The following is a 24,593-nucleotide window of genomic DNA, read 5'->3' as shown; positions in this document are numbered from 1 at the left end:
GGGTGCGTTCCAGCATCACAGCAGCTGCCCATGGGGGGGGGGGGGGGGGGCGGAAAACTTTGTTTGCACTGGGCTCCATTTCCCCTAGCTACGCCTCTGACTAAACCAGAATATAGCATGATGTAGTCATTTAAATTCAGGCTTGGGAGACCCAGGTTACCAGCTCTGGCTAGGAAAATTCCTGGAGATTGGGGGGCAGAACGTGGGGTCAGAGGTCTGCAGGGATGTGATGCTAAACAGTACACCTTCTAAATATGCCATTTGCTTCCAGGGGAAGGGTTTGCTGTACATCTGCAGTACTGGGAGAACTCCAGTCCCCACCTGGAGGCTGGCAAGCCCTACAAATATCTACTTGCTGTTAAGCTCTCTGGGTGACCTCCAGTCAGTCCACTGTCATCTACCTCACAGGGTTGTTGTGAGAAAATGAACAAAAGGGAGAGGACCAGGTAAGCCACTCTTAAGCATGGTGTTGTGATCAAAGCAGCACATGCAACAATAGCTTTAGGCTGGAAAGAAAAGAAAAAATGGACAATCCGGAAATGGTTGGAATATATCTGGGAACAAGTGACACTGGACATTTTTGAAATAAATAACAAAAAATAAACTGTGGCAAGATAAACAGAGCGAAATTTTGAAGATATGGACTATACATGCGGACTGGATGAAAGAAGCTGGAGTCAATGAGGAGATATGGGAGAAGAGATTACAAAGAATGAACTTACTGCTGTTTGTTTGATAAAACTATGAAGAAAATACGGGGGGAAGGGAAAAAGGGGGAAATGTATTGTTTGAAAACGAATGAAGAAGTGTATTAATATAAAATGGAATATTCAAATGATACAATAAAATTATTTTTAAAAATAAGCATGGTGTGGCGGTTAAAAGCAGGTGGATTCTAATCTGGAGAACTGAGTTTGATTCCCCACTCCTCCACCTGAGCGGCGGACTCTTATCTGGTGAACTGGATTTGTTTCCCTGCTCCTGCACATGAAGCATGCCGGGTGACCTTGGACTAGTCAGTTCTCTCTGAACTCTCTCAGTCCCTCCAACCTTGCAAGGGGAGAGAAAAGGGAAGGAATTTGTAAGCCGCTTTATGGTTGAGAAAAGCGGGGTATAAATTCAACATCTTTGGAGAAGGTGGCAGTGCAAAAACTTTTAAGGAGGAAAGCAAAGCTGACCCGGCTACCTCCACTGCAGAGCGATCACCTGGATTTCTCCCTCTCAGCACTCTTTGTCTCCGACCAGGGCCATTCCGGTTATCTCCAGCCAGCCACCGGTGCTTGGAATGCATCCCGTCCCCCACCGGCCAAATCCCAGCCAGGCACAATTTGCTTGTTTAAAGCGCCGCAGCCAGCCTCCAATCTGGCACTCGCGCCCCATCTGCCGGCCAACTGCTGGAAGTGCTACATTCCGTTCTGTCCCGCATCGCCACTTGCGTCCCCTACTGGTCGGATCGTTCTCCGGGGCTGGGCAGCTGGCTGGGAAAGGCATGTGGGCAAGGATTTGCAATTAAGGCAGATGTGGGATCCAAACAGTTCTCACCGCTTCTCCAGAAGTGGTTACTAATTTTTTTCTGAGTGCAGAGAAGGGGTTACTAAAGCAACCTCCCTGCCCAATAGGGACTGGAGGTACGTGTGTGCGGCGGCGCCACTGTTTGAATCCCACCACCCTCGGAACCTGTTATTAAAATTTTTGGATCCCACCACTGAATTAAGGGTGCTTTTGGGGGTCAGTCCCTGCAGAAGAGTCTGCCTGGCAGTAGACTGGGCGCCCTCCGACCGCTCATGGAGACTTCGCCTGTTCTGTTTTGCCCAACAACAGCCTGTGTGTGTGTGTGTGTGGGTGTTATCAGAGGCCGGGGATGCGAGTTGCACCTGGTGCGCAACTGGAGGGGCAGCAAAAATTTCAGGTTCGTTTTTTGTATTTTTTAGTGATTTTCAGTTTTTTGGCCTGCAGGGGGTGCAGTTTTTAGGCTAGCAGCATCAAAATTTCAGGGAGTTTTCGGGGGACTCTCCTGATGACACCACCCAAGTTAGGTGAGGTTTGGTTCTGGGAGTCCAAAGTTATGGACTCCCAAAGGGGGTGCCCCCATTGTTTCCAATGGAAGCTAATAGGAGATGGGGGCTACACTTTTGAGAGTCCATAACTGAAAGGTTTTCCCTCTTGCCTATGAGAATAATTGGAGCCTTCTCAGGATGTCAGCATCTATAGCAGTGGTGGCGAACCTTTGGCACTCCAGATGTTATGGACTACAATTCCCATCAGCCCCTGCCAGCATGGCCAACTGGTCATGCTGGCAGGGGCTGATGGGAATTGTAGTCCATAACATCTGGAGTGCCAAAGGTTCGCCACCACTGATCTATAGTCTGCTAGGCATTTGTGGCACCGTTCACTTTGGCAGGGACTGTGGTTCCTTCACCTGGGCACTAGGGGAAGCTGTGCTTTAGGGAAAGATGCAGGTAGCTTCATAAATGCCTCTCTTGTCCCAGTCCTTATTGATTACACTGTAGGGAACAAATTAGTTTTCATGATGGGATTAATTCTGCCCTCTTTTGGATTCTCTGGCTATTAGCTTCTGCTGTGTTATGTAGTATGTCTGTATGATTTATCAATCAATTTCCCCCCAAGACCCATCTGTAAACAGAGCAAAAAAAAAAAAATACTTTAGTGTAAGTTGCCATTTGTGGTAAAGAGATAAGGAAGCTGTTTTGCCCATTAACTGTGTGGTGCCTTCCCCTAGGACATGGCATTTTTACGGAGGCAGACTGTCTCAGTAGCCAGTTTGGTGTAGTGGTTAGGTATGGTGGATTCTAATCTGGAGAACCGGATTTGATTGTCCACTCCTCCACGTGAACAGCGGAGTCTTCTCTGGTGAACTGGAATTGTTTCCCTGCTCGAAGGCATGAAGCCTGTTGGGTGACCTTGGGTGACCCCAGTTCTCTCTGAATGCTGTCAGCCCCACCTACCTCACAAGGTGTCTGTTGTGGGGAGAGAAAGGGAGAGGAGTTTGTAAGCCCTCTTTAGTCTTCTTAGAGTAAGGTGACCAGATGGTCACTTTTGTGAACGGGGATGGGGTAGGCGGCTGCGCGTGCTCACGCAGCCGCAGGAGCACACTGCCTTCTGGGGCACTGCCGTTTCCCAGGGCGGGAACAGGGCGGGAAACGGCAGCGCCCCAGAAGGCGGTGCTCCTGCAGCCGCGCGTGCAGGAGGCTGCCAGACTGCCTTGCGCCCCAGAAGGCAGTGCGGCAGCCTCCCAAAAATCGGGACAATGGAAATAACCCGCGGGACACGGGACAAATTGTGTGAAGGCGGGACTGTCCCGCCAAAAGCGGGACGTCTGGTCAGCCTATCTTAGAGTATTTAAATTCTTCTTCTCTTCTTTGCTGGGCATGCTGGAAGTCCCAGGTTCACTTTCCTTCCAATGCCAGATTTTTGACCACAGAGGTTTGAAGTTCTTTTTCCAGGGTTCTGGGCAGGGTTGCTGCCAGTCAGAGTAGGTAATACTGATCTAGGTGGACTGTTGCGAATTGTATCCGGGGCCCTCTGTGTGCAACGTAGGACACAGCTCCATGTGGTCATGCCGTCTTAGTTGGGAGTGGTGGAAAGTGTTGTCAAGTTGCAGCTGAATTACAATGTCCCCACGAGCTGAAGTAGTTTGCCATTGACTTTCTCTACATAGAAGCCCTGGACTTTTCTTGACAGGCTCCCATCTAGGAGCAGCGGTGGGGTAGTGGTTAAGAGCAGGTGCATACTAATCTGGAGAAACCGGGTTTGATTCCCCACTCTGCCGCCTGAGCTGTGGAGGCTTATCTGGGAAATTCAGATGAGCCTGTGCACTCCCACACACGCCAGCTGGGTGACCTTGGGCTAGTCACAGCTTTTCAGAGCTCTCTCAGCCCCACCCACCTCACAGGGTGTTTGTTGTGAGGGGGGAAGGGCAAGGAGATTGTCAGCCCCTTTGAGCCTCCTACAGGAGAGAAAGGGGGGATATAAATCCAAACTCTTCTTCTTCTTCTATTAGCCAGAGCTGACCTTGAGCTTCTGAAACTGGATATCAGGCTTCGAATCAGATTGCTGCATTAATCGCCTCATACTTAAATGACCTTTACTTTGACAGTAGTTAGATTCCCATAGATTTATCATCCAACTCTGTTTGGTTCACTGTGCTCGCTGAATGACCAAAACATTATTTGTTCCATTTGTATCTGTGGCTTACCTAATTTTTATTTCTTTGTCTTGGGGTGGGTTTGGCTAAGAAAGTTTCACAGCTGAGCAGAAATTTTGAACTTTTTTCTTTTGTTTTTGGTAACTAAATACAATCTAAAAGGCTTAGATAGTGTGCCGCATTGTCTAATGATGAGAAGTTCCTCCTCTGTGCACATTTGGGATAGCAAGCAGAAAAAGAGAGAGATGTCTTGCTTCTATGCTAATTAGTGTTGTTTTGCTTCCTTGGGCTCTGATGTGTTCAGATGCAGGAAGGTCAGGTAGATCCTCAGTGGGCAAAGCTTTCCCTCCCATAGCTTCATGTGTACAGGAAACGTATTCCTGTCCAGTTTTTCTCTGTGATCGGGACCCAAAGCTTCACCTGTTGGATTTCTGTCCTTTATGCTATTATTGCAAGCGGGGGAGAGGAATAAACAATTTGAAAACACTGCTGCTGTAAGAAACCGCATGAGCCAAGAAGACGGTATGCTCTGCTACCAGCAGCTCAAGTGTTCCAGCTCAGATGGAGCAAAAGCCGTACAGCGCATGCGCATCACATCCCTACAAACCCATGAACTCTGGCAGAACCGAGCATCTCCAACGACTTCATATTGCGCATGCGCTCTTGCCCTCCTTCGGGGCGGTTTCGTGCGCTGCCTGGAAAAAAAGACAAATTACAAAATTTCCGGCGCACGGCTCCTCTTGAGATAAAACCTGACTGTTTCACAGAACGTGGTGAGAATGGCAGCCGTTATGTGGCAGCCTGGTGGAAGGATGTGTGCGATGTTTATTCAGGCAGTAGTTTGGACCTCACGGGAAACTGGTCAGGGGGCCTTCGTGTAAGGGAATGGAAGGACCCCGGAAGCAGGAAAAAAAACAGGGGCAAGAGGATCGGAAAGTAGAGGTTCGTCTTCGGGGGCTGGGGGCGGTGGAAGGGGGGGGGGCAAGGCTGGCGCTGGTCTCCAGAGAGCAGGATGCGAGGAGGGGGAGCCCCTTGAGGAGGGCTGGAACTGCGGGAGGGCCTGTGGGGGAGAGATACTGAGGATGACTGAGGGTTGCCAACCTGCAGGTGAGACCTGGAGTTCTCCTGGAATTTCGACTGATCTCCAGATCATTTCCCTTAGAGAATGTGGCTGTTTCGGAGGGTGCAAGGTGGGTGAAATCGGTATCCCCCCCTTCTCCACAGATACCACTCTGCAGTTTCCCAGGTTGAAGCTGACAGCCTGATATACTGCGATTTGGCTGCAAGATGCTTTTGCCAGGCGTGGGAGGTGTGTCGTTCTTTTCAGAGTGCAATGAGAAAAGAAGTCCCATATACCAACACAAAGCCACCTTTGTTTGTTTGTTTATTTAACACGTGTGTTGCCCTTTCCTTCACAGACTCAGGGTGGCTTCCAACATATAATAAACAATAAAATAATAAATTATATTACAGTTAAAATCTCAGATTTGTCAAGGTTCACGTTGACTCCCCCTGGCTGGCAGTGGGTTTCCAGCAGTTTCCCCGTCGCCTACTGACTGGCCCTCTGAACTGTTGCGAATTGTATCCAGGGCCTTCTGTGTGCAATGTGTGTTTCAGCCACTGAGCCACAGCCCCATCCCAGAGTGGAAGGATCAACTGGGAGGCCTTTTATTTCTGGATAACCCTTTAGATGCAGTAGGGAGGCAATTTTTGGAAAAAAAGTCCCCTGCTGATTTTTCCTGATTGTGGACTTATACAAAGCAAAAATAATCCTATGAGTTACTAGCCAACTGGTTACATGTTTTATAGCCTGCTTGCCCATGGAACTGCATGGCTGTATTAAAAGAGGAAGACTTTCCAGTTTGCAGGGGTATTCCAGTCTGTAGTGCAGTTGTTAAGGAAAATCAGTACATTGTGTTTGGGCCTGCAGTGGGGCTATAAGAGAAGGCTCTTTTGCTCACTGACCCCATTGGCTTCATTTCTGTAGAAATAATGGCTGAACCTACTACTGAGGAAATTGAGGCACATAGCCACACCTCTTGCTAGAGCTCTCCCCGGGCATGGCGGATGTAGTGTTCATGAAGCCCAGCTTCTTGATTAAAACTCTCCCCGCACTCCATGCAGGAAAAGGGACGGGAGGGGAGCAACTCCTGTGTCTGCTGATGGAAGACTTGGTGCCGACGCAGGTTCAACAGTTGACAGAAGCTCTTGCCACAGTCTGGGCACTAGTGGGGCAGGCTGTGGCCAGCCGCGTGGCCCAGGTGGTGACAGGTAGCCGCGTGGCCCAGGTAGTTGGCCAACTGGCCAAAGCGGCAGCCGCAGTCAATACAAAACTCTGTTTGGTTCCCTGTGCTCTCTGAATGACCAAAACATTATTTGTTAGTCTCCCCACGCTTAAATGACCTTTACTTTGACAGTAGTTAGATTCCCATAGATTTATCATCCAACTCCGTTTGGTTCACTGTGCTCCCTGAATGACCAAAACAATATGTGTTCCATTTGTATCTATGACTTACCTAATTTTTATTTCTTTATGACAACAACCATCTCCTGGGGTGGGTTTGGCTAAGAAAGTTTCACAGCTGAGCAGAAATTTTGAACATTTTCTTTTGTTTTTGGTAACTAAATACAATTTAAAAGGCTTAGATAGTGTGCCACATTATCTGATGAGAAGTTTGTGCACATTTGGGATAGCAAACAGAAAAACATCTTCTGCTATTCCACAATGGTAGAACTCCCTTGCTTGGAGGACTTGTCAAAGCTTGTGCATAATTCAAGAGCAAATAACTTTTTTGAACACCTTTTGGGTAGCTTAAGTTAAAAATGACTGTCTAATTCTATGAGCCGATGTATAGTCCTCAGTTCTGTAGGAGGACACAAAAAGTGGTACAGACTGAAAAATTCTGAGAACTTATTGGAAAATACAAATGACCACTAACCTGGATAGCTTTAAAAGGGGCTGGGGCAGATTTATGGAGGAGAAGTTGCTCTATGGCTACCAATCTTGATCCTCTTTGATCTGAGATTGCAAATGCCTTAACAGACCAGATGCTCGGGAGCAACAGCCGCAGAAGGCCATTGCTTTCGCATCCAGCATGTGAGCTCCCAAAGGCACCTGGTGGGCCACTGCGAGTAGCAGAGAGCTGGACTAGATGGACTCTGGTCTGATCCAGCAGGCTCTTTCTTATGTTCTTAACTTTCATTTAAACTTTCTCCCTCTTCAGTGAAAAGTCCGTATGACTGCATTATAGCCGTGGGAGTGTGGGGAAAATGTATGGAGTCCTAGATTAGAGCTATGATTTGCTTTCTGGCCTCAACTTGTCATCTGTAACATAGAAATAGTCTCTCTTGGAAGGTGGTTATGAGGCTGGATGGGTTAAGGACCTGTTACCTAATCCTGATTCATTGAGGTGGGCAGACCTGGTTCGATAGAGAACTGCACTGTTTTGTATCTCAAAGGTGCAAAATCTAAAATTAAACCTTTGAAGAATTTAGATGTACTCTGTGAATAAACATGAAATGTTGAAAGCCATGAGAGCTACTAATTAAGGATTGAGAGTAACTGTAAAGGGTGTGTGTGTATGTGTGTGTGAGAGAGAGGACATTGGATATCTGTAGCACATTACCATAATCAGTTTTTTGTTTTCTGAGGGTCTCTATATGTATAGTTTCAGAGGGTAGCTGTGCTGGTCTGTAGTAGAAGCACCAGATTCCAATCCAGTAGCATCTTAGAGGCCTACAAGATTTTTGAAGTATAAGCTTTTGAGAGTTACAGCTCTCTTTGTCAGGTGACATTTATCTGATGAAAGGATCTTGGACTCTTGAAAGCTTATAGCCGCCAAACTGTGTTGGCTCTAAAGCATTTCTGTGTATATTTATTCATTTATTTGTGTACATTTATTTCCCGCCCATCACTAGAGTCCCGAGGGGTGTGTGTGCAACAATAAAAGTACAATGATAAAAAATACAATTATAAAAATTATCAAAAATTCATATAAAACACAATTATAAAAAATAAAAAAAATGGGAGAGAACTGATACAGGTCCCCAAAAAAGGCAGTGTAAGAAGGTATTAATGTAGTAAGTAGGCTAGAAATATCCTGGGTTGAGTTTTGCCAGTCATGTTCCAATTCTTCCAGGTGTCTCCACCATGCAAGAAGAGGATGAATCAGAAGCAACCTCTGTATCTTCTGGAGACAGTGGCTCCCCAGCTCCGTCTGCAAATGGCTATCCAGGTACCAAGATTTGAATTAGTCTAGGCGGAGGTCAGTCATGCCCAGTACAGTGAAAGGCTCTCGACAGAGAGGAATTTTCCAGGTTGGATTTGGAGAGTTAATTTGAGTAAGGATACAGCCTTTATGCTGGGTCAGCAGCTCAGCTCAGCCTGTATAAATGGTAGCAACCACTGAGGGAGCCCCTTGGAACATAGTAGACATGCGCTTCCAATCCCCGGCTTTTAAACTTTATGTAGCCGGGCTTCTGGATTGGAGGGTTGTGTCTTCCAAGTAGACAGCGGTCCCAGGACTTGTGTCTCTCCCCATATACTGTTGGTCTGTTTTCTGCTTCTGTACACCACCCAGAGCCCTCTGGGGATCGGGCAGTCTATGAAATATAATAAATAATAATAATAAAAGAGTCAAAGCAAGCTTGATCAACGCAAGCTTGAACTTTCCCTAAAAGCTAAAATGATCAAACTGTGGTTCTTGTACTTTGGTCATATTATAAGACAAGCGTCACTGAAAAAGATCCTGGAAATCCTGGAAAAATTGAAGGCAGTAGGAGAAGACCCAACAAGAGATGGATTGACTCAATAAAGAAAGCCATGGTCCTAAGTCTACAAGACCTGACTAAGGCTGTCAGCGATAGGAGGTAGGGTTGCCATGAGTGAGAAGCAACTTGACGGCACTTAACATACACAAACAGAGCAGGTGGAATCTTCCTTATTGTAATGTATTTATTTCACGGAACCTGCAGCGTTTGGCATTTTTAAGCTGCAGCATACTGTGGGAATGCTGGAGGGCTTCCCCACGTTACTACCTAATTGGACTCACAGGGGGCTGGTGGATGAGTCATGGCTGTCTTCGCTTCACTCTGTTTTCCCTCTGGCTGTTTCCGTAGGCCCCCAAATCAAAGAGACGCAAGGAGCAGTACGGCACCTGGTGGATGAAGGTGGCGAGGTCGGGCAAGATCGGCTGAGTTCTTCGCAGGCGCCCAGCCCCGAGTGGCATGAGTGCCCCGAATGTGGGCGTGGTTTCGGCACTTCCCGAGCCCTGAAGGTGCACCGCAGCTACCATGTGGGGCGCAAACGGCCCCACAGTGGCTCCTCCTCTTCCTCCTCGAAGCCGCCAGTTCTGACCCTTTCTGGTAACCCTGAGAGCCGGGAAGGGCGAACGGCTCCACCTCCTAGCTGGGGTGGAGCTTTCCACTACATTTGCGCCGAATGTGGCCTGGGCTTTGCATCCCCCTCCTCGCTGGAGGCACATCGCTGTGAACACGGCTGGCGCCGCAGCCCTCCAGCTCCGCCTCGTAACAAGCTCCCCCCTTCCCCTGCTCCGAAGGAGGCCAACGGTGAGCATGATGCAGATGGGGCTGATGGACCATACCACTGCACCGAGTGCCCAGGGGAGTTCAGCCTGGTGTCAGAACTGCATGAGCACTACATGCGCCACGCGCGCGGAGAGCTGTAGATCACCTACCTTTCTTCCCTCCTGTCTAACATATGGCACCTGTCAACGGACTGCTCTGGTTAGGACTCTTAAGAAGTGAATCAGAAACCCCAACCTCCTTCCTCCCCCTTATTTTTTAGTTCCTTTTTAGGTTTTCTTCTTTCTATTTTTTTAATCAAGTTTTGCCAGCAGGGAGGGAAACGGTGTGCTTCTCACTACTCAAAACAATCCCTTTATGAGTTCTGCCTCAGCTGAGTGGGCGCAGCCGCCGTGAAGTCCCCTGGCTCTCCCATATGTAAGAGGGGGTGCTGTCTCTATCCCCTACACATAGGAGGGGGAAAAGTGAACTTCTAAACCTACAGTGTTTTGAGTCCTTGGCATTACTGCGAAGGGGAATCCCTGCGCTGTGTCTCCCGTGGTGGGAGCACCAACCCGATTGGTCTTGTAGTTCATTCTCACTACTGGAAGTGGGCAAGACTAAATGCAGGTCTCTTCCAAGGGAAGGGAGAAAGGCGGTGGACTGGGAACGCTTGGCCAAAGCACAAACCCTGGTTCTTCTCCGCTTCCTCATTCCCGCTGCCGTTTTACTGCCCCTTCCTCACTTGGGTACCCGGTCTGATCACAGTTCCTGCTACCTGGGGTGGGAAGTGGGGCATCCATGCTGATTCGAAGCTGTGTTCTGTCCGTGTGTGCGTGTGTGCGTGTGCGTTTGCCTATTTAAGGGAGCAGTTTTTAGAGACGGCATCTGATCAGTATAAATCATTAATATTAACGGTCTCCGCGATAGCTGGGAGATTTGTCTTAATAAAAGTGAATCTGTATGCGTGACTCCTCATCGTGCCAATTTTTCTGTGTTCATGAAGAAGAAGAGTTGGATTTATACCCCCCCTTCTGCTGCTCCTTTGGGGTGGGGCCTTTCAGATGTTTCTGTGTATGGAAGACTTAGGTTTATATATGCATCAGGTGTTTATATGCACCTTGATGGGCCTACGATAGGGAGCACTTCTCAAGTTGTCTGTATGCCTGTCTGTCTATTGTGGTTTAGGCCTTATTTTGGTGGGGGCAGGTGCTGATTGGCCTTTGCCCTTTCAGAGCCAGTGGACCTGGATTGGTTCTGGGAATAACTTTAGGGAGGGCTTTGAGGAAGGGCTGTGGTTCAGTAGAAGAGCCTCTGCTTTGCATTCAAAAGGCGCAAGGTTCAATCCCTGATATATTCAGTTAAAAAGGACCACGTAGTATGTGATGGGGAAGGAGGGCGGCATGGTGAAGCCCAGCTTCATCAGACCTTGCAGTTGAGCTGCATCAGTACTTGGAAGAGAGACCACCAAGGCAGACTTCGTAGAGGAAGATAATGGCAAACCATCTCTGCTTCTCACTTGCCTTGAAAGCTGCTCTTTTTAGTTTGGAGAGGAGACGTCTGAGGGGGATATGATTGAAGCCTATAAAATTATGCATGGGATAGAAAATGTTGACAAAGAGAAATTTTTCTTTCTTTCTCACAATACTAGAACCAGGGGGCATTCATTGAAAATGCTGGGAAAAGGAATTAGGACTAATAAAAGGAAACACTTCTTCATGCAACATGTGATTGGTGTTTGGAATATGCTGCCACAGGAGGTGGTGATGGCCACTAACCTGGATAGCTTTAAAGGGGGCTTGGATAGATTTTTGGAGGAGAAGTCGACTTATGGCTACCAATCTTGATCCTCTTTGATCTGAGATTGCAAATGCCTTAACAGTCCAGGTGCTCGGGAGCAACAGCAGCAGCAGAAGGCCATTGCTTTCACATCCTGCATGTGAGCTCCCAAAGGCACCTGGTGGGCCACTGCGAGTAGCAGAGAGCTGGACTAGATGGACTCTGGTCTGATCCAGCTGGCTTGTTCTTATGTTCTTATGCTCGCTGGACTCGCCATAAGTCTGTTGTGACTTGAGGACATTTTATACACGCACACAAAATAAGGTGATGTGAGAGACACTTTGCTGGGATACTGAGGACTTACTGCCAATACTGACCTTCATTCAATATAAAGATGAAGAGTTTGGATTTTGGACTTTTCTCAACCACAAGGAGTCCCAAAGCGGCTTCCTCTCCCAACAACAGATACCTTGTGAGGTAAGTGAGGCTGAGAGAGTCCTAAGAGAACTGTCACTAACCCAAGGTCACCCAGCAATCTTGATGTGCAGAAGCGGGGAAACAAATCCAGTTCACCAGATAAAAATCCGCTGCTCATGTGGAGGAGTGGGGAATCAAGCCCGGTTCTCCAGAGTCTGCTGCTCTTAGCCATTACACCATGCTGCCTCTCAGCTTTATGTGTGTCACACTGATCTGTCCTAGTCCAAACGCTACTATAACTTGGGCCCTACATTGTGCACTTGATCAAACCTCAGGGAAAAGCTGGAAGATTCAGATCACATAGAGACATCTATATCCTGGCCAGGACTTGGCATATTAAGCAGCAGCAGTTGTACATTTAAGTGGAGTTATGTAAATCAACGGTGCCATCTTGGCGTAATTTCCAGGTGCAATTTCCAGGTACAAAAGTTCCGGCGCACGGCTCCTCTTGAGATAAATATAGAAGGTGTGTGCTGTTTTTATCTAGCTGGATCTGTTGAAAGATGCAGCTGGCCTCCCCTCTATGATGCGGCTCTATGATGCGGCTGGCCTCCACCAGGGCCAGGGCTTTCACGGCCCTGGCCCCTGCCTGGTGGAATGCTCTCCCTCCAGCTGTCCGGACCCTGTGGGACCTCAATGAGTTCCGCAGGGCCTGTAAGACTGAGCTTTTCCACCGGGCCTTCGGGGAGACCAGCTGCTGATGTGGGTGCCCATAACAAACAAACATGCTGTGAAACATTCTAGACCCACTGTCCCTCTCTTAAGAGGAGTTTAATAGTCGGATGCCATCTATTTTAAGCTTAAACTGAAATCAGGTTCAATAGCTGAATGCTGCTGCATTTTAAGTCTTAAGTCAATTTTATTTGTTTTACTCTCTGTCTGTTAGTGTTGTACACCGCCCTGAGCCCTCCGGGGGAGGGCGGTATAAAAATGTAATAATAAATAAATAAATAAAGGCACACAGCTACAATTCTGCTAGGTGAAGGGTTTCCTTCCCTTTTTACCAGGAGTGATATATTCTGTAGCTGAAGGCACAGACCCTGGTTTTTGGAAATGTTTGGACTTTTAAGATGTTGAGAGTCTCAATAGCTTCCAGCCATAATACATTTCCAGTTTATAGCCACAACTATAGAATTATGCACAATCCATGCTATTTACCAATGGGGTTGGTACCGTATCTGGGCACATTCTCTCCCCTCAGGTTGCCAACCTCTAGGGAGTGCCTGCAGATGTTCTGGAACCACAGTAGATTTCTGGGCTACAGAGAACAGTTCACCAGGAGGAAATGGCTGCTTTGGATAGTGAATTGTATGGTGTTATATCCCACAGTGGTCTCTTCCGAGGTTCCACCCCCAGATCTCTAGCAATTGCGCATACCTGAGTTGGCAACTTCATTTTCACGTCTGGGATAAATGTGGGTCAGGCCCTGGTGGAGCAAACAGATGTCTTGGTTCTATGCTAATTAGTGTTGTTTTTCTTCCTTGGGCTCTGACATCTTTATCTGCAGGAAGGTCAGGTAGATCCTCAGTGGGCAAAGCTTTCCCTCCCATAGCTTCATGTGCACAGGAAACTTATTTGTGTCCAGGTTTTCTGTGATCGGGACCCAAAGCTTCACCTGTTGGATTTCTGTCCTTTACGCTATTATTGCAGGCGGGAGAGAGGAATAGACAATTTGAACACACTGCTGTGTAAGAAACCACATGAGCCAAGACAGCAGTTCAGGTGTTCCAGCACAGCGGGAGCAAAAGCCGCACAGCGCATGCGCATCACATTCCTACAACTCCATGAACTCTGGCAGAACCAGCCTCTCCAACGACTTAATATGGCGCATGCGCTCTTGCCCTCCTTCGGGGCGGTTTCGTACGCTGCCTGAAAAAAAAATTACAAAAGTTCCGGCGCACGGCTCCCCTTGAGATAAAACTAGTGCCAGGTTCTGTTTTAATAGAATGTGGTGAGAATGGCAGCCGTTAGGTGGCAGCCTGGTGGAAGAATGTGTGTGATATTTGTTCAGGCAGTAGTTTGCACCTCATGGGAAACTGGTCAGGGGGCCTTCGTGTAAGGGAATGGAAGGACCCCGGAAGCAGGAAAAACAGGGGCAAGAGGAACGGAAAGTAGAGGTTCGTCTTCGGGGGCTGGGGGTGGTGGAAGGGGGGCAAGGCTGGCGCTGGTCTCCAGAGAGCAGAATGCGAGGAGGGAGAGCCCCTTGAGGAGGGCTGGAACTGCGGGAGGGCCTGTGGGGGAGAGATACTGAGGATACATGTTTTACAGCCTGCTTGCCCATGGAAGTGCATGGCTGTATTAAAAGAGGAAGACTTTCCAGTTTGCAGGGGTATTCCAGTCTGTAGTGCAGTTGTTAAGGAAAATTAGTACATTGTGTTTGGGCCTGCAGTGGGGTTATAAGAGAAGGCTCTTTTGCTCACTGTCCCCATTGGCTTCATTTCTGTAGAAATAATGGCTGAACCTGCTACGGTAAACAAGTCGCCGTTGGCTGAACATCTTACAAAGGTGCCAATCCATGATGGACTAAGTGATCTACCAACCCGGGAGCAGCTGCCAACTTGTAAGCTAGAACCTGTCCGCATAGAGGAAGAGGAGAGCCCAGCAACAGTGTTGCCAGTCTGCCCAAACACACACAAGGGCAAAGAATCCTCCAGCAGCAGCAGCACTATCTGTGAGTCTTGAGATCTCTCCTTGATGCTAAGAAGCTTTTTTTGAATCAACACTCTGGTAGAGATAAATGCATACAAAATAATAGTACCACAAGATATGCTGGTTTTCCTTCCTGTCTTGTTCTACCTGTATTTTGAAATGTGAGGAAGGATGGTTGTATAGCTTCGCATGATATAGATGTGTTTGTACTATAGACCGTCGGACATTAGTTCATTGCAATCAAGTGAGCAGGTTCCTGAAAATCCTACTTTGCACTTTTCAGCAAAAGTCAGTTTCAGGTTTTCACAATTGCACAGGAAAAATGTCAACCAGCTATGTAATTTGGTCGTTAGCTACAGTGAATAGAAGTTGCCTTGTCAGTAACTTTGATCTCTACTGCTGTGCCTTTCTTATGCTACACAGTACTTGATAGTACACCTGTGGACTCCTCCCCCTAACTCACTGTTCAGTCTTTCCTTTCTCCTCTCCTGTTGGGTTTGTGCATACTTTGTGCACAACAGCATGCATGCTCTGTTGGCTGTGGAAGCTGCATGTGCTAGGTGGGAAAGCTTTTTGTATATCAGCAGATAAAAGCAGAGAGGTCCCTAATGAATTCCTGTCATAATCCGTAGTCTGAAGGGTGTGAAACTTGCATATGTCCAGATGAGATGCTGATGCCCAGCACAGTGAACCATTTCATAGTGTTCTAGCCACCCCTTTTTCCATGGGGAGGCTCTGTAAATTAAACTGCAGGTTTGCTCAGACTTATTTGGCTCTCTGTCTCTCTCCCCCTTCTCCAGACAGCTTGGGTGCAAACCAGTGCTTTCACTGCCTGATCACATTTCCGGATGAGAAATTCAAGGAACGGCACATGAAGCGGGAACACCCGGAGGATTTTGTCCAAGCCAACTTGCGTGATGCCCTTTTTGTCTGCTTTATCTGCAACAAGGGCTTTGAGAGCTCACGTACGCTCATCTGTCACCAGCGTGGCCACGCCCCCACTCTTCCCTCTGACTGCACGGACTGCGTACGCCCTACATTTGACTGTATTGACTGCGGCCGCCGCTTTGGCCAGTTGGCCAACTACCAGCGTCACCGCCTGGGCCATGCGGCTGGCCACAGCCTGCCCCACCAGTGCCCAGACTGTGGCAAGAGCTTCCGTCAACTGTCGAACTTGCGTCGGCACCAAGCCTTCCATCAGCAGACACAGGAGCTGCTCCCCTCCCGTCCCTTTTCCTGCATGGAGTGCGGGGAGAGTTTTAATCAAGAGGCTGGGCTTCATGAACACTACATCCGCCATGCCCGGGGAGAGCTCTAGCGAGAGGTGTGGCTATGTGCCTCAGTTTCCTGAGTGTGGATGGAGGCATGAAGACCATGTGCACTACTGCGTGAGGAGCAAAACTGGAGGGCTCAGAAAGAAGTCAGAAAGGGGTCTTTCCCAACAGGAAGGGGAAGGCACCCCAAATTCCAGGAAATGCTCGAACTGGTTGTGCCTCAGTGATGAAGAATGGCTGGTTCAGGAGGACACGTCAAAGAAGCATTTTCCACAGTAGGAAATGCTGCCTCTGTAGTCTGAGCACAGATTGGAGAACAGGTGATGGAAAGGGTGTGAGCTGTCTTTCCTTTCTTTTAGGAGGAACAGACTGCATTCCATCCATCTGAAGTTGTTTGGCCAAGAGGCTAAGAAGCCCTTTGAGTAGCTCTCGTCTGGTACATTGCATTTCCGATGGTCATCTGCTGGGAATGCCACAGGCTGCTTGGGGGTCTGGTTTGTAGAGCATTTCCCTTTCCATCCAGGTGGAGAAAGAAAAGTCTCAGCATGCAGGTACAGAGGAAAGCAAGGACTGCGTGTCCTTCCTGTGTCCTGGTTGTCCCAGGCTCACGTGGCATTTGATATAGGGAATTCAGTTCTATTGAGAGTGTTTATGGCGGTAGAGGAAAAAACATGAAACCATGGCAGTGGTAGGGCTAGTGATATTGCAGGAATCACAGACCAAGTAGAATTTCTAGGTCGGGGTTTATATTTCTCTGTATTGCTCCCTGCCCCTCCCTAAGACTGTCTGAAATGGCATAAGTTTTGTGGGGAAGTAAAATGTCCTCGCTTTGCTTGGATGCAATGTCCTGGTTGTAGATTCCTGAGCCTTACAGGATTTAGGACATTAAGAGTCCTGATTATCATTTTCTGAAGCAGGGTCCCTATATACACAGTCTTCTATCAAGGCCTGGGGTTTCGAACCAGTGCCTTCAAATTCTGGGTATCACTGATACTGACTCTCGTGCTTTATGTGAGACCGTGTGGCAAGTGTGACCTTTCTTCCAATATAAATTCCTTTTTACAGGGTTAGGAATCTCTTGTGTTCCTGATGCTCGATCACATCTAGCATCTTATCCAGAATGTTTGCTGATAATGTGTGTCTCATCTTTGATACAGATTGCTCTCCTTCCTGGTACAGTATGTGAGCCACCCTGTTTCATCTGGCACAAACAGCAAACATCCATTTTTGTTCCTAGAATCTTAAGACAAAGAATGATCCATATATTCACTAATAGCTTCTAAAATGACCTTAATACTGAGTCAGTCTGCCTTATGATTCCCTCCCCCCCCCTAATCCTCCCCCTCCCAATATCATATGCTGGGTGACAGAGACGCACTGTAATTTTTAAAATACATCTTCTCCATTTCTCGTCCTCATGGATGCAGAAATTGGTTTGAAAATGGCTATAGCACTTCTAATAGGCGAGGCAAATTCTGTTCAGTATTGCCTCATATCCCGTATCAGTGGAGGGTTAGCACTTTCAAGATGATTGTTCCACAGGTTGAGTATGAGGGTCAGGTGTCCTCCGGCATCCATCTTTGTAGAATTGGTGTATGAATCACCCTGGTGCTGTGTCATGCAGATTTATCGCCTCCCCTGTAGCATGTGAACTGTTTGCTGAACCGGCAGCGTACTCCACAACGTGTCCGAGTTTCTTTTTGCACTCAGACACCCCATAATGTTGAGTTTGCTGTTGCTTCATTGGGCGAGTGTCTGCAAGGATCTCTGGGAATTGTAGTTTTTGTGGGGAGGGAGGTTCTCCAGCACTATGCCCAGTCTGCATTCTTCAAAATTTGTTGGGCTGAACAAAGAGGACAAAGCTGGCTCTGAGACTCTGGGGGTGTTTTATGTATCCGCAAACAGAGCATGGGAAAGAAAATAGCGGTTGAGACATTAATTCTGTAAATAAAAATTTATTTTTTCTGCCTTTGTGTGAACGTATACATGGCCTGTTTTGTGGCCGCCCCACGAGGCAGTGAATTAATGCTCCACATCACCCACTGACCTTAATTGGCTGTGTAAGAATTTGAACCCATGTTCTTGCAGCTGAATGCCTGGGTCTGCTGCCCCATTTAACACAATACTGTCTATACCAGTTCTCACGAAGAGACCTTTTCTAGCTCTGAAATCCTCTTGAATGGGACATGCCAGAGATTGGAACAGAGGGCCTCTGCATGTGAACCGCAATGCCAGGGGTTCCCCAACGTGGTGCCCATGAGCCCCTATGGTACCTGCCAATACTTTTCCTTGTGCCTGCCAAGCAGAGGTGTATCTAGGGCAGTGATGGCGAACCTTTTTGAGACCGAGTGCCCAAATTGCAACCCAAACTGCACTTATTTATCGCAAAGTGCCAACCCGGCAATTTAACCTGAATGCTGAGGTTTTAGTTTAGAAAAAACCCGGTTGGCTCCCTCTTCCTCCGCCCCACCTGCTTGAGCAGGGGCCAGCCTGCTTTAGCCTCCAGCAAGTCCCGTGCACACCGCTCTGTACCTCTGTAGCATCTCTGCCTCCTCTAGCCTTCCATGGCAGCAGCCACCAGGAGCACAGGCACCAGGCTCGCTAGCCGAGTCCTCCTTTCTCACCGCAGTGCGCGCACATCGTGTTCTGTGGCCCAGGCCAGCCTAGGTGTGTGTGTGTGTGTGTGTGTGGGGGGGTGATTTTCCGCCCCCCCCCACGATGAACTCTGTGTGCACGTGCCCACAGAGAGGGCAAAGGATTTCTCTCTGTTTTCTCCCTCCTTTGCCCCACCGCTGGCTGAGCTCTTTCGCTTTTTAAGTAGCCGCACAGAAAGACGAATTAAGCACAACAATTCGCCAGAGCGGTGTAAAGGTTAATAGCGGTTGACTCTAATCTGGAGAACCAGGTTTGATCCCTCGTTCCTACGCACGAAGCCTTGGGCTGGTCACAGTTCTCTCAAAACTCTTTCAGTCCCGCCTACTTCACAAGGTATCTGCTGTGGGGAGAGGAAGGGAAGGAGTTTGTAAGTCGCTTGGAGACTTCTTACAGTTGAGAAAAGCAGCAGTGGCGTAGGAGATTAAAAGGTCGTGTATCTAATCTGTGCCATAGGTTCGCCATCACTGATCTAGGGAAAATAGCCCGGTACAAAATCTGAGTCCCCCCCCCTTTTCCCTACGTATGGGCGGCCGCCTCACCCCCAACCTTTTTTTTGCACCAGGTCATCTCAAAGTCATCATCACATTATAGAACATGCCTCAATTCAAATCTGAACACAGCAATGTGTGTGTGGGGGGGAGGGGGGGCGATTTTCCGCCCCCTACGTGATTAAATGGCTGCAGCCTGGGGATATTTGACACCACATGTCCCCCCAGGCAGTACACCCATGCTGCCAAGTGTTTTTTAAAAGTGGGTGTGGCCAGGTAAGGCTACTGCCCAACAGGGGAATCTGATAAGTACTGGGGATCTGATTGGCTGCGCAGATTAAAATTACGTTTCAGCACAAGCTGCCACTGTAGTCTTTGTGTGATTCTTTTTCTTGCCTCCTGCATTTGGGCTCCCCGTGTGTGTCTCTCTCTACTGCAGTGGCCGTTTTGTGGCTGGCTCAGGCTCCCACGGCAAACATTCTGTGGCTGAACCCACCACGTGTCAAAACTCTCAACTTTAAACGGTTGGGGATCCCCATCATATATTGAGCCCCCATCCTCCCTTGTAATACACTGAACCACGTTGCCTGGCCTAGGCCAGCCCAAGCAAGCTCTCCTCCTCTGAGATGGTCTGTAAACTTTCCAGATGTTCACCAACAAAAAGCCTGCCCTTTTCTTGCTGCCTTACCTGGATGGGTGCACATCGAAGAGTTCCTTCTGCTAAGTGAGGGTGGTGGTTTAATGGTTAGAGCAGCGATAATCAGGAGCCGTCTTCAGAGCCCTGTTGCTTCATGTGCCACCTGCCCCATGTTTCAAGAGAACGGGCAAGGCTCTTGCCAGCTAGGGCCCGTGGGTTGGCAGTTGCATCTCACCTTGAAACAGCTGCAGCTGGGAAAACAGGTGAGCCGTGAGCCTCTTACCTGAGGTACCGGCCTCTTACCAAGCATGGATATCAGTGCTGCTCTTTTGGTTTATGGAAATGCAGATCTGGTTCTCTACGAGTCGGTGGAGTAAGTCCCATTGTTTTAGAATGTTGGACCAGTATCTGGGAGAACCTGGCTTGAATCTCCACTCTGCCATGGAAGCTTTCTGGGTGACCGAGTTGGCCACTCTCAGCCTAACTTAAGAACATAAGAAAGAGCCTGCTGGATCAGACCAGCACTCTGCCACTCGCAGTGGCCCACCAGATGCCTTTGGGAGCTCATATGCAGGATGTGAAAGCAACGGCCTTCTGCTGCTGCTGCTGCTCCCGAGCACCTGGTCTGCTAAGGCATTTGCCATCTCAGATCAAGGAGGATCAAGATTGGTAGCCATAGATCGACTTCTCTTCCATAAATCTGCCCCAGCCCCTTTTAAAGCTACCCAGGTTAGTGGCCATCACCACCTCTTGTGGCAGCATATTCCAAACACCAATCACGCGTTGCATGAATAAATGTTTCCTAGTCCTAATTCTTCCCCCAAGCATTTTCAATGAATGCCCCCTGGTTTTAGTATTGTGAGAAAAAGAGAGAAATTTCTCTCCGTCAGCATTTTCTACCCCATACATAATTTTATAGACTTCAATCATATCCCCCCTCAGACGTCTCCTTTCCAAACTAGAGTCCCAAATGCTGCAGCCTCTCCTCATAAGGAAGGTGCTCCAATCCCTCAATCATCCTTGTTGCCCTTCTCTGCACTTTTTCTATCTCTTTGATATCCTTTTTGAGATGTGGCGACCAGAAATGAACACAGTACTCCAAGTGCGGTCGCACCATGGCTTTATATAAGGGCATGACAATCTTTACAGTTTTATTCTCAATTCCTTTCCTAATTGTCCCCAGCATAGGGTTTGTCTTTTTCACAGCTGCCATGCATTGAGTTGTCATTGCCATGGAACTATCAACTATCAACTTACTACCAAATCCCTTTCCTGGTCTGTGATAGAACTGACCCCTGTTGCGTATATGTAAAGTTTGGATTCTTTGCCCCTATGTGCATCACTTTACATTTTGCTACATTGAACTGCATTTGCCATTTCTTAGCCCACTCACCTCATTTATAAAGGTCTGCTTGGAGCTCTTCGCAATCCTTTGTGGTTCTCACCACCCTACATAATTTGGTATCATACGCAAACTTGGCCACCACGCTACCCACCCCTACTTCCAGATCATTTATGAATAGGTTAAAGAGCACTGGTCCCAAAATAGATCCTTGGGGGACACCACCCCCTACATCTCTCCATTGTGAGAACTTCCCATTTACACCCACCCTTTGCTTCCTGTTTCTCAACCAGTTTTTAATCCATAGGAGGACTTCTCTTATTCCTTGATTGCTGAGTTTTCTCAATAGTCTTTGGTGAGGAACTTTGTCAAAAGCTTTTTGGAAATCCAAGTAGACAATGTCCATTGGTTCCCCCTTATCCACATGCCTGTTTACACCCTCAAAGAACTCTAAGAAGTTTGTAAGACAGCACTTGCCTCTGCAAAAGCCATGCTGACTCTTCCTCAGCAGGTCTTGCTTTTCTACATGTTTTATAGTTTTATCTTTAATGACAGATTCTACCAATTTACCAGGAACAGATGTCAAACTGACTGGCCTGTAATTTCCTGGATCCTCCCTAGATCCTTTCTTAAATATTGGTGTGACATTAGCCATCTTCCAGTCTTCAGGGATGGAGCCTGATTTCAGGGATAAGTTGCGTATTAAAGTGAGAAGATCAGCAATGTCACGCTTGAGCTCTTTAAGAACTCTTGGGTGAATGCAATCTGGGCCAGGGGATTTTGTAGCAGGGCAGGGCATGGTTTATTTACGGTCACTGACCAGCAAGATCCAAAAGAATTAAAATCATAGAATTTACAGATATTACAAATATACAGATTAAAACAGTTAACAAAATGCAGATAATAGGCCTCAGGAACTCAGAACATCAGCTCAAAATAATGAGTGGAAGGTCAGTCTAATAATAATTAATAATAAGGATTAGCTGGCAGAGCCAGTAGTGCTCTGTCGGGCCTTCCTGATTTTACTTGATATCCAGGCAAACTTGGCAACAGAATACGTTAGATTTTTATTGGTATCTGATAATAGTATTTTAACCTTTTCTTTCTTAGCCAAAGGGGAGTTTGTCTGGTCAAAGGACAGAAGCATCCAACGTATCTCATCATAGTATGAGCATTCAAATAATATATGTTCCGAGTTTTCAACACCTCCTATTTGGCAACTGCAAATTCTACCCTCAGTTGGTACTTTGTTATAAATCCCGTTGGTATAGTTGGACGAAAGGGCGTTGTAACGGAGTAGGCTGTAGGCTCTTCGATAGTTAATGTTAAACAAAGAAGTAAGATAAGGCATTATTGAAAGTTTATTCAGCATTATTTTACTGAAAATTGGGTGTTTAAGTTTATTCAGATCGTGTTGCCTCTCAACATCTATGATTCTAAGTTTAACAAGATCCCTAGCTCTATCATAATTCATGCTGGTAATTAGTTGTTGAGAGAGTCCATAATGTGATAGTTTCTGTAAAACTGCTCTAAGCCACGGGGGAACAAATATGTCAGACAAGACAAGTCTTGCAAGACCCCTCTGGCAATTTCATAGCCTGAGCCAATATACTATAGAGAGTGTCCATAGTTTTGCTTGTACTGAAATTAGGCCAGTCTCTATGCGCAATGCTGCGTTCGAAATGTTGTTTGGGAGCTGTAGGATAGACCTCAAGAATTTTGACTGAGGACGCTCCAGATTGCAGAGGGAGCCGGTTATGGTGAGTGGTGTACCATATGATAGTTGCGCCAATGATTTGGCCTTAAATAATTTGATGGCAGCCGGAATATGATGCCCACCTCTGTTCCAGAAATAATTTCTAATAGCTCCAGAGCTTCTAGACGCATTTGCAACAGCATATTTGATATGAGCCGTTCTAAGTCCTGATGACTGAAATACTACGCCCAGATATTTGTAGAGTGGAACAAAATATAGATTTTGTAGCATTTAATTTACCAATGGCTGCCAGAACTTCTTCCTTGTCTACCACTATCTTCTCTATTTCCTTGCAGGGTGGTTGTCTTAAGGAAAAAGGGGAGGTAAGATCTTGTACGTTATGCTGGGTCCCCATTGTGGAGATAAGCAAATAAAACACCATTGGTGGTTTAAAATCGTTTTGTTTTGTTAAAAAGCTGTACAAATACTCCAGAGGTGAAGCCACACGCCAGAAAGTGTTAAGTTCTGAGACATTTTGTGTGTGTGAAAACAAGTGGCTTTGAAAGCTAGAAAGCGCAGCATTTGTGCACCAGAGGGACTGCGTTCAACAGGAAGGTTTGCCTGGATCCACAAACAAGACATATGTTACAGGAAATGTTAATCTGGAAGCGCAAATATCCCTTTTAGGCTTTGGTGGTCTTATTTTTATTTTTTCCTGGAACCATGAAGTTTGTCAAAATGTGATTACGAGCACTGAACGAAAGGGTGGCTGTATATCTGAGCAAGAGAATTGAGTTAGTAGCTACTAGAGGTGAGGTCCATTAGTGGCTGCTATCTATGATGACTGAAGGTAGCCACCATTTATACAGGCAACAAATCTCTGGATACTAGTGCCAGGAAACAACATTGGGGTAGACCTTGCCTTTCATGCTCTGTTTGTTTGACCCTCCAGTGCAACTGGTCAGCCATTGTGTGAAGCAGCCAGATTCAAATCCCGCAGAACCTTAGAGAGTATCAAGATTTTTAAAAGTGCCCGCTTTCAAGAGTCAAAGCTCAGATGTGTGAAACAGGAAGTTTAATTAGATGAATCGGTCGGCTGATCCAGCCGGCTCCACTTATGTTCTTACGTATCTGGATGCACTCTGTAAAATTATTTTTGTGGCACTGAGAGGCGACAGGGCTATGGCTTTCTTCTTGAAGCTTAAATACCAAAAGTTCAGCACTTGCTATAACGACATTTAAGAATCTTAGGCTTGGCCTGACGGGTTCAGATGACAGGTTCTTCTAGTCCCGTGTTCTGCTACTTACAGCAAGCCAGGAAGATGCAGTTGAGAACAGAAAGGAAGGACCATAGTTGTTGGCACAAAGACCTGGTATTAAGCATGCAGTTTCTTAAGTATGGAGGTTCCATTCATGAAGCATGATCAACAACCACTGGGAAAAGAAAAACCTACCCTCTTTTTAGTCATTTGCCTATCCTGAGCCTGACAGTCTTCAAGGACTTCACTTTTGATTTTATGAGCAAAAAGCAAGATGGCAGGATTCTAGTGCCACCTTAAAGATCGATAAGATTTCATTCTGGGATACACTCGCTTCATCAGATGTCATGGGCCCTCAAGAAAGGCAAAAGTCCCCTTGCAAGCACCCAGTCATTATGACGCGTGAGGTGACGTCACATCGTGACGTTTGCTAGGCAATGTTTTTGGGCTGGCTTGCCATTGTCTTCTCCAGTTGTCTAACTTTACCCCCAGCAAGTTGCGTATTCATTTTGCTGCCCTTGGGAGGATGGAAGGCTCAATCTTGAGCCAGATATCTGACGCCCACTTCTGCTGACATCTAACTTGGGTTGTGAGCAGAGCTGGGACTGCAGTTCTTCAGCTAAGAAGGCTCATGGGTCCTCATCAGGCA

The 24,593-nt window shown here is 47.3% G+C and overlaps 2 protein-coding genes across 4 annotated transcripts; both read left to right on the top strand.

Annotated features, from left to right (window-relative positions):
• Positions 1 to 5,036: 5,036 nt before the first annotated feature.
• LOC125435073 (zinc finger protein 48-like) lies at positions 5,037 to 10,659 on the top strand. 2 transcript variants are annotated; one of them, XM_048501093.1, is made up of 3 exons: positions 5,037 to 5,107; positions 8,305 to 8,400; positions 9,284 to 10,659. In XM_048501093.1, exons 2-3 carry the CDS (start codon positions 8,316 to 8,318, stop codon positions 9,850 to 9,852), a joined length of 654 nt encoding a protein of 217 aa, XP_048357050.1. In that variant the 5' UTR covers positions 5,037 to 5,107; positions 8,305 to 8,315; the 3' UTR covers positions 9,853 to 10,659. The 2 variants fall into 2 exon arrangements, with proteins under 2 accessions (XP_048357050.1, XP_048357049.1); XM_048501092.1 differs by lacking the exon at positions 5,037 to 5,107 and adding an exon at positions 5,114 to 5,355.
• On the top strand, positions 5,364 to 18,254 carry LOC125435072 (zinc finger protein 576-like). 2 transcript variants are annotated; one of them, XM_048501090.1, is made up of 3 exons: positions 5,364 to 5,958; positions 14,197 to 14,615; positions 15,394 to 18,254. In XM_048501090.1, the coding sequence occupies exons 2-3, from the start codon at positions 14,396 to 14,398 to the stop codon at positions 15,909 to 15,911; spliced, it is 738 nt and encodes a 245-aa protein (XP_048357047.1). In that variant the 5' UTR covers positions 5,364 to 5,958; positions 14,197 to 14,395; the 3' UTR covers positions 15,912 to 18,254. The 2 variants fall into 2 exon arrangements, with proteins under 2 accessions (XP_048357047.1, XP_048357046.1); XM_048501089.1 differs by lacking the exon at positions 5,364 to 5,958 and adding an exon at positions 14,013 to 14,061 and having other exon boundaries at positions 14,391 to 14,615.
• Positions 18,255 to 24,593: the final 6,339 nt, after the last annotated feature.

This window comes from Sphaerodactylus townsendi, linkage group LG06 (genome assembly GCF_021028975.2).
Source record: "Sphaerodactylus townsendi isolate TG3544 linkage group LG06, MPM_Stown_v2.3, whole genome shotgun sequence".
NCBI classification, from domain to species: Eukaryota; Metazoa; Chordata; class Lepidosauria; order Squamata; family Sphaerodactylidae; genus Sphaerodactylus; species Sphaerodactylus townsendi.
The sequence above is the reverse complement of the archived record's forward strand: the minus strand, read 5'-3'. Positions and strand labels throughout refer to the sequence as shown.

Excerpts from the sequence above, each read along its gene's own strand:
- LOC125435072 (XM_048501090.1), top strand. The coding sequence starts at position 14,396 with ATGGCTGAACCTGCTACGGTAAACAAGTCGCCGTTGGCTGAACATCTT. Across the intron at positions 14,616-15,393 it reads CAGCAGCAGCAGCACTATCT|ACAGCTTGGGTGCAAACCAG; the intron begins GTGAGTCTTGAG and ends CCCCTTCTCCAG.
- LOC125435073 (XM_048501092.1), top strand. The coding sequence starts at position 5,331 with ATGTGGCTGTTTCGGAGGGTGCAAG. Across the intron at positions 5,356-8,304 it reads GCTGTTTCGGAGGGTGCAAG|GTGTCTCCACCATGCAAGAA; the intron begins GTGGGTGAAATC and ends CAATTCTTCCAG. Across the intron at positions 8,401-9,283 it reads GTCTGCAAATGGCTATCCAG|GCCCCCAAATCAAAGAGACG; the intron begins GTACCAAGATTT and ends CTGTTTCCGTAG.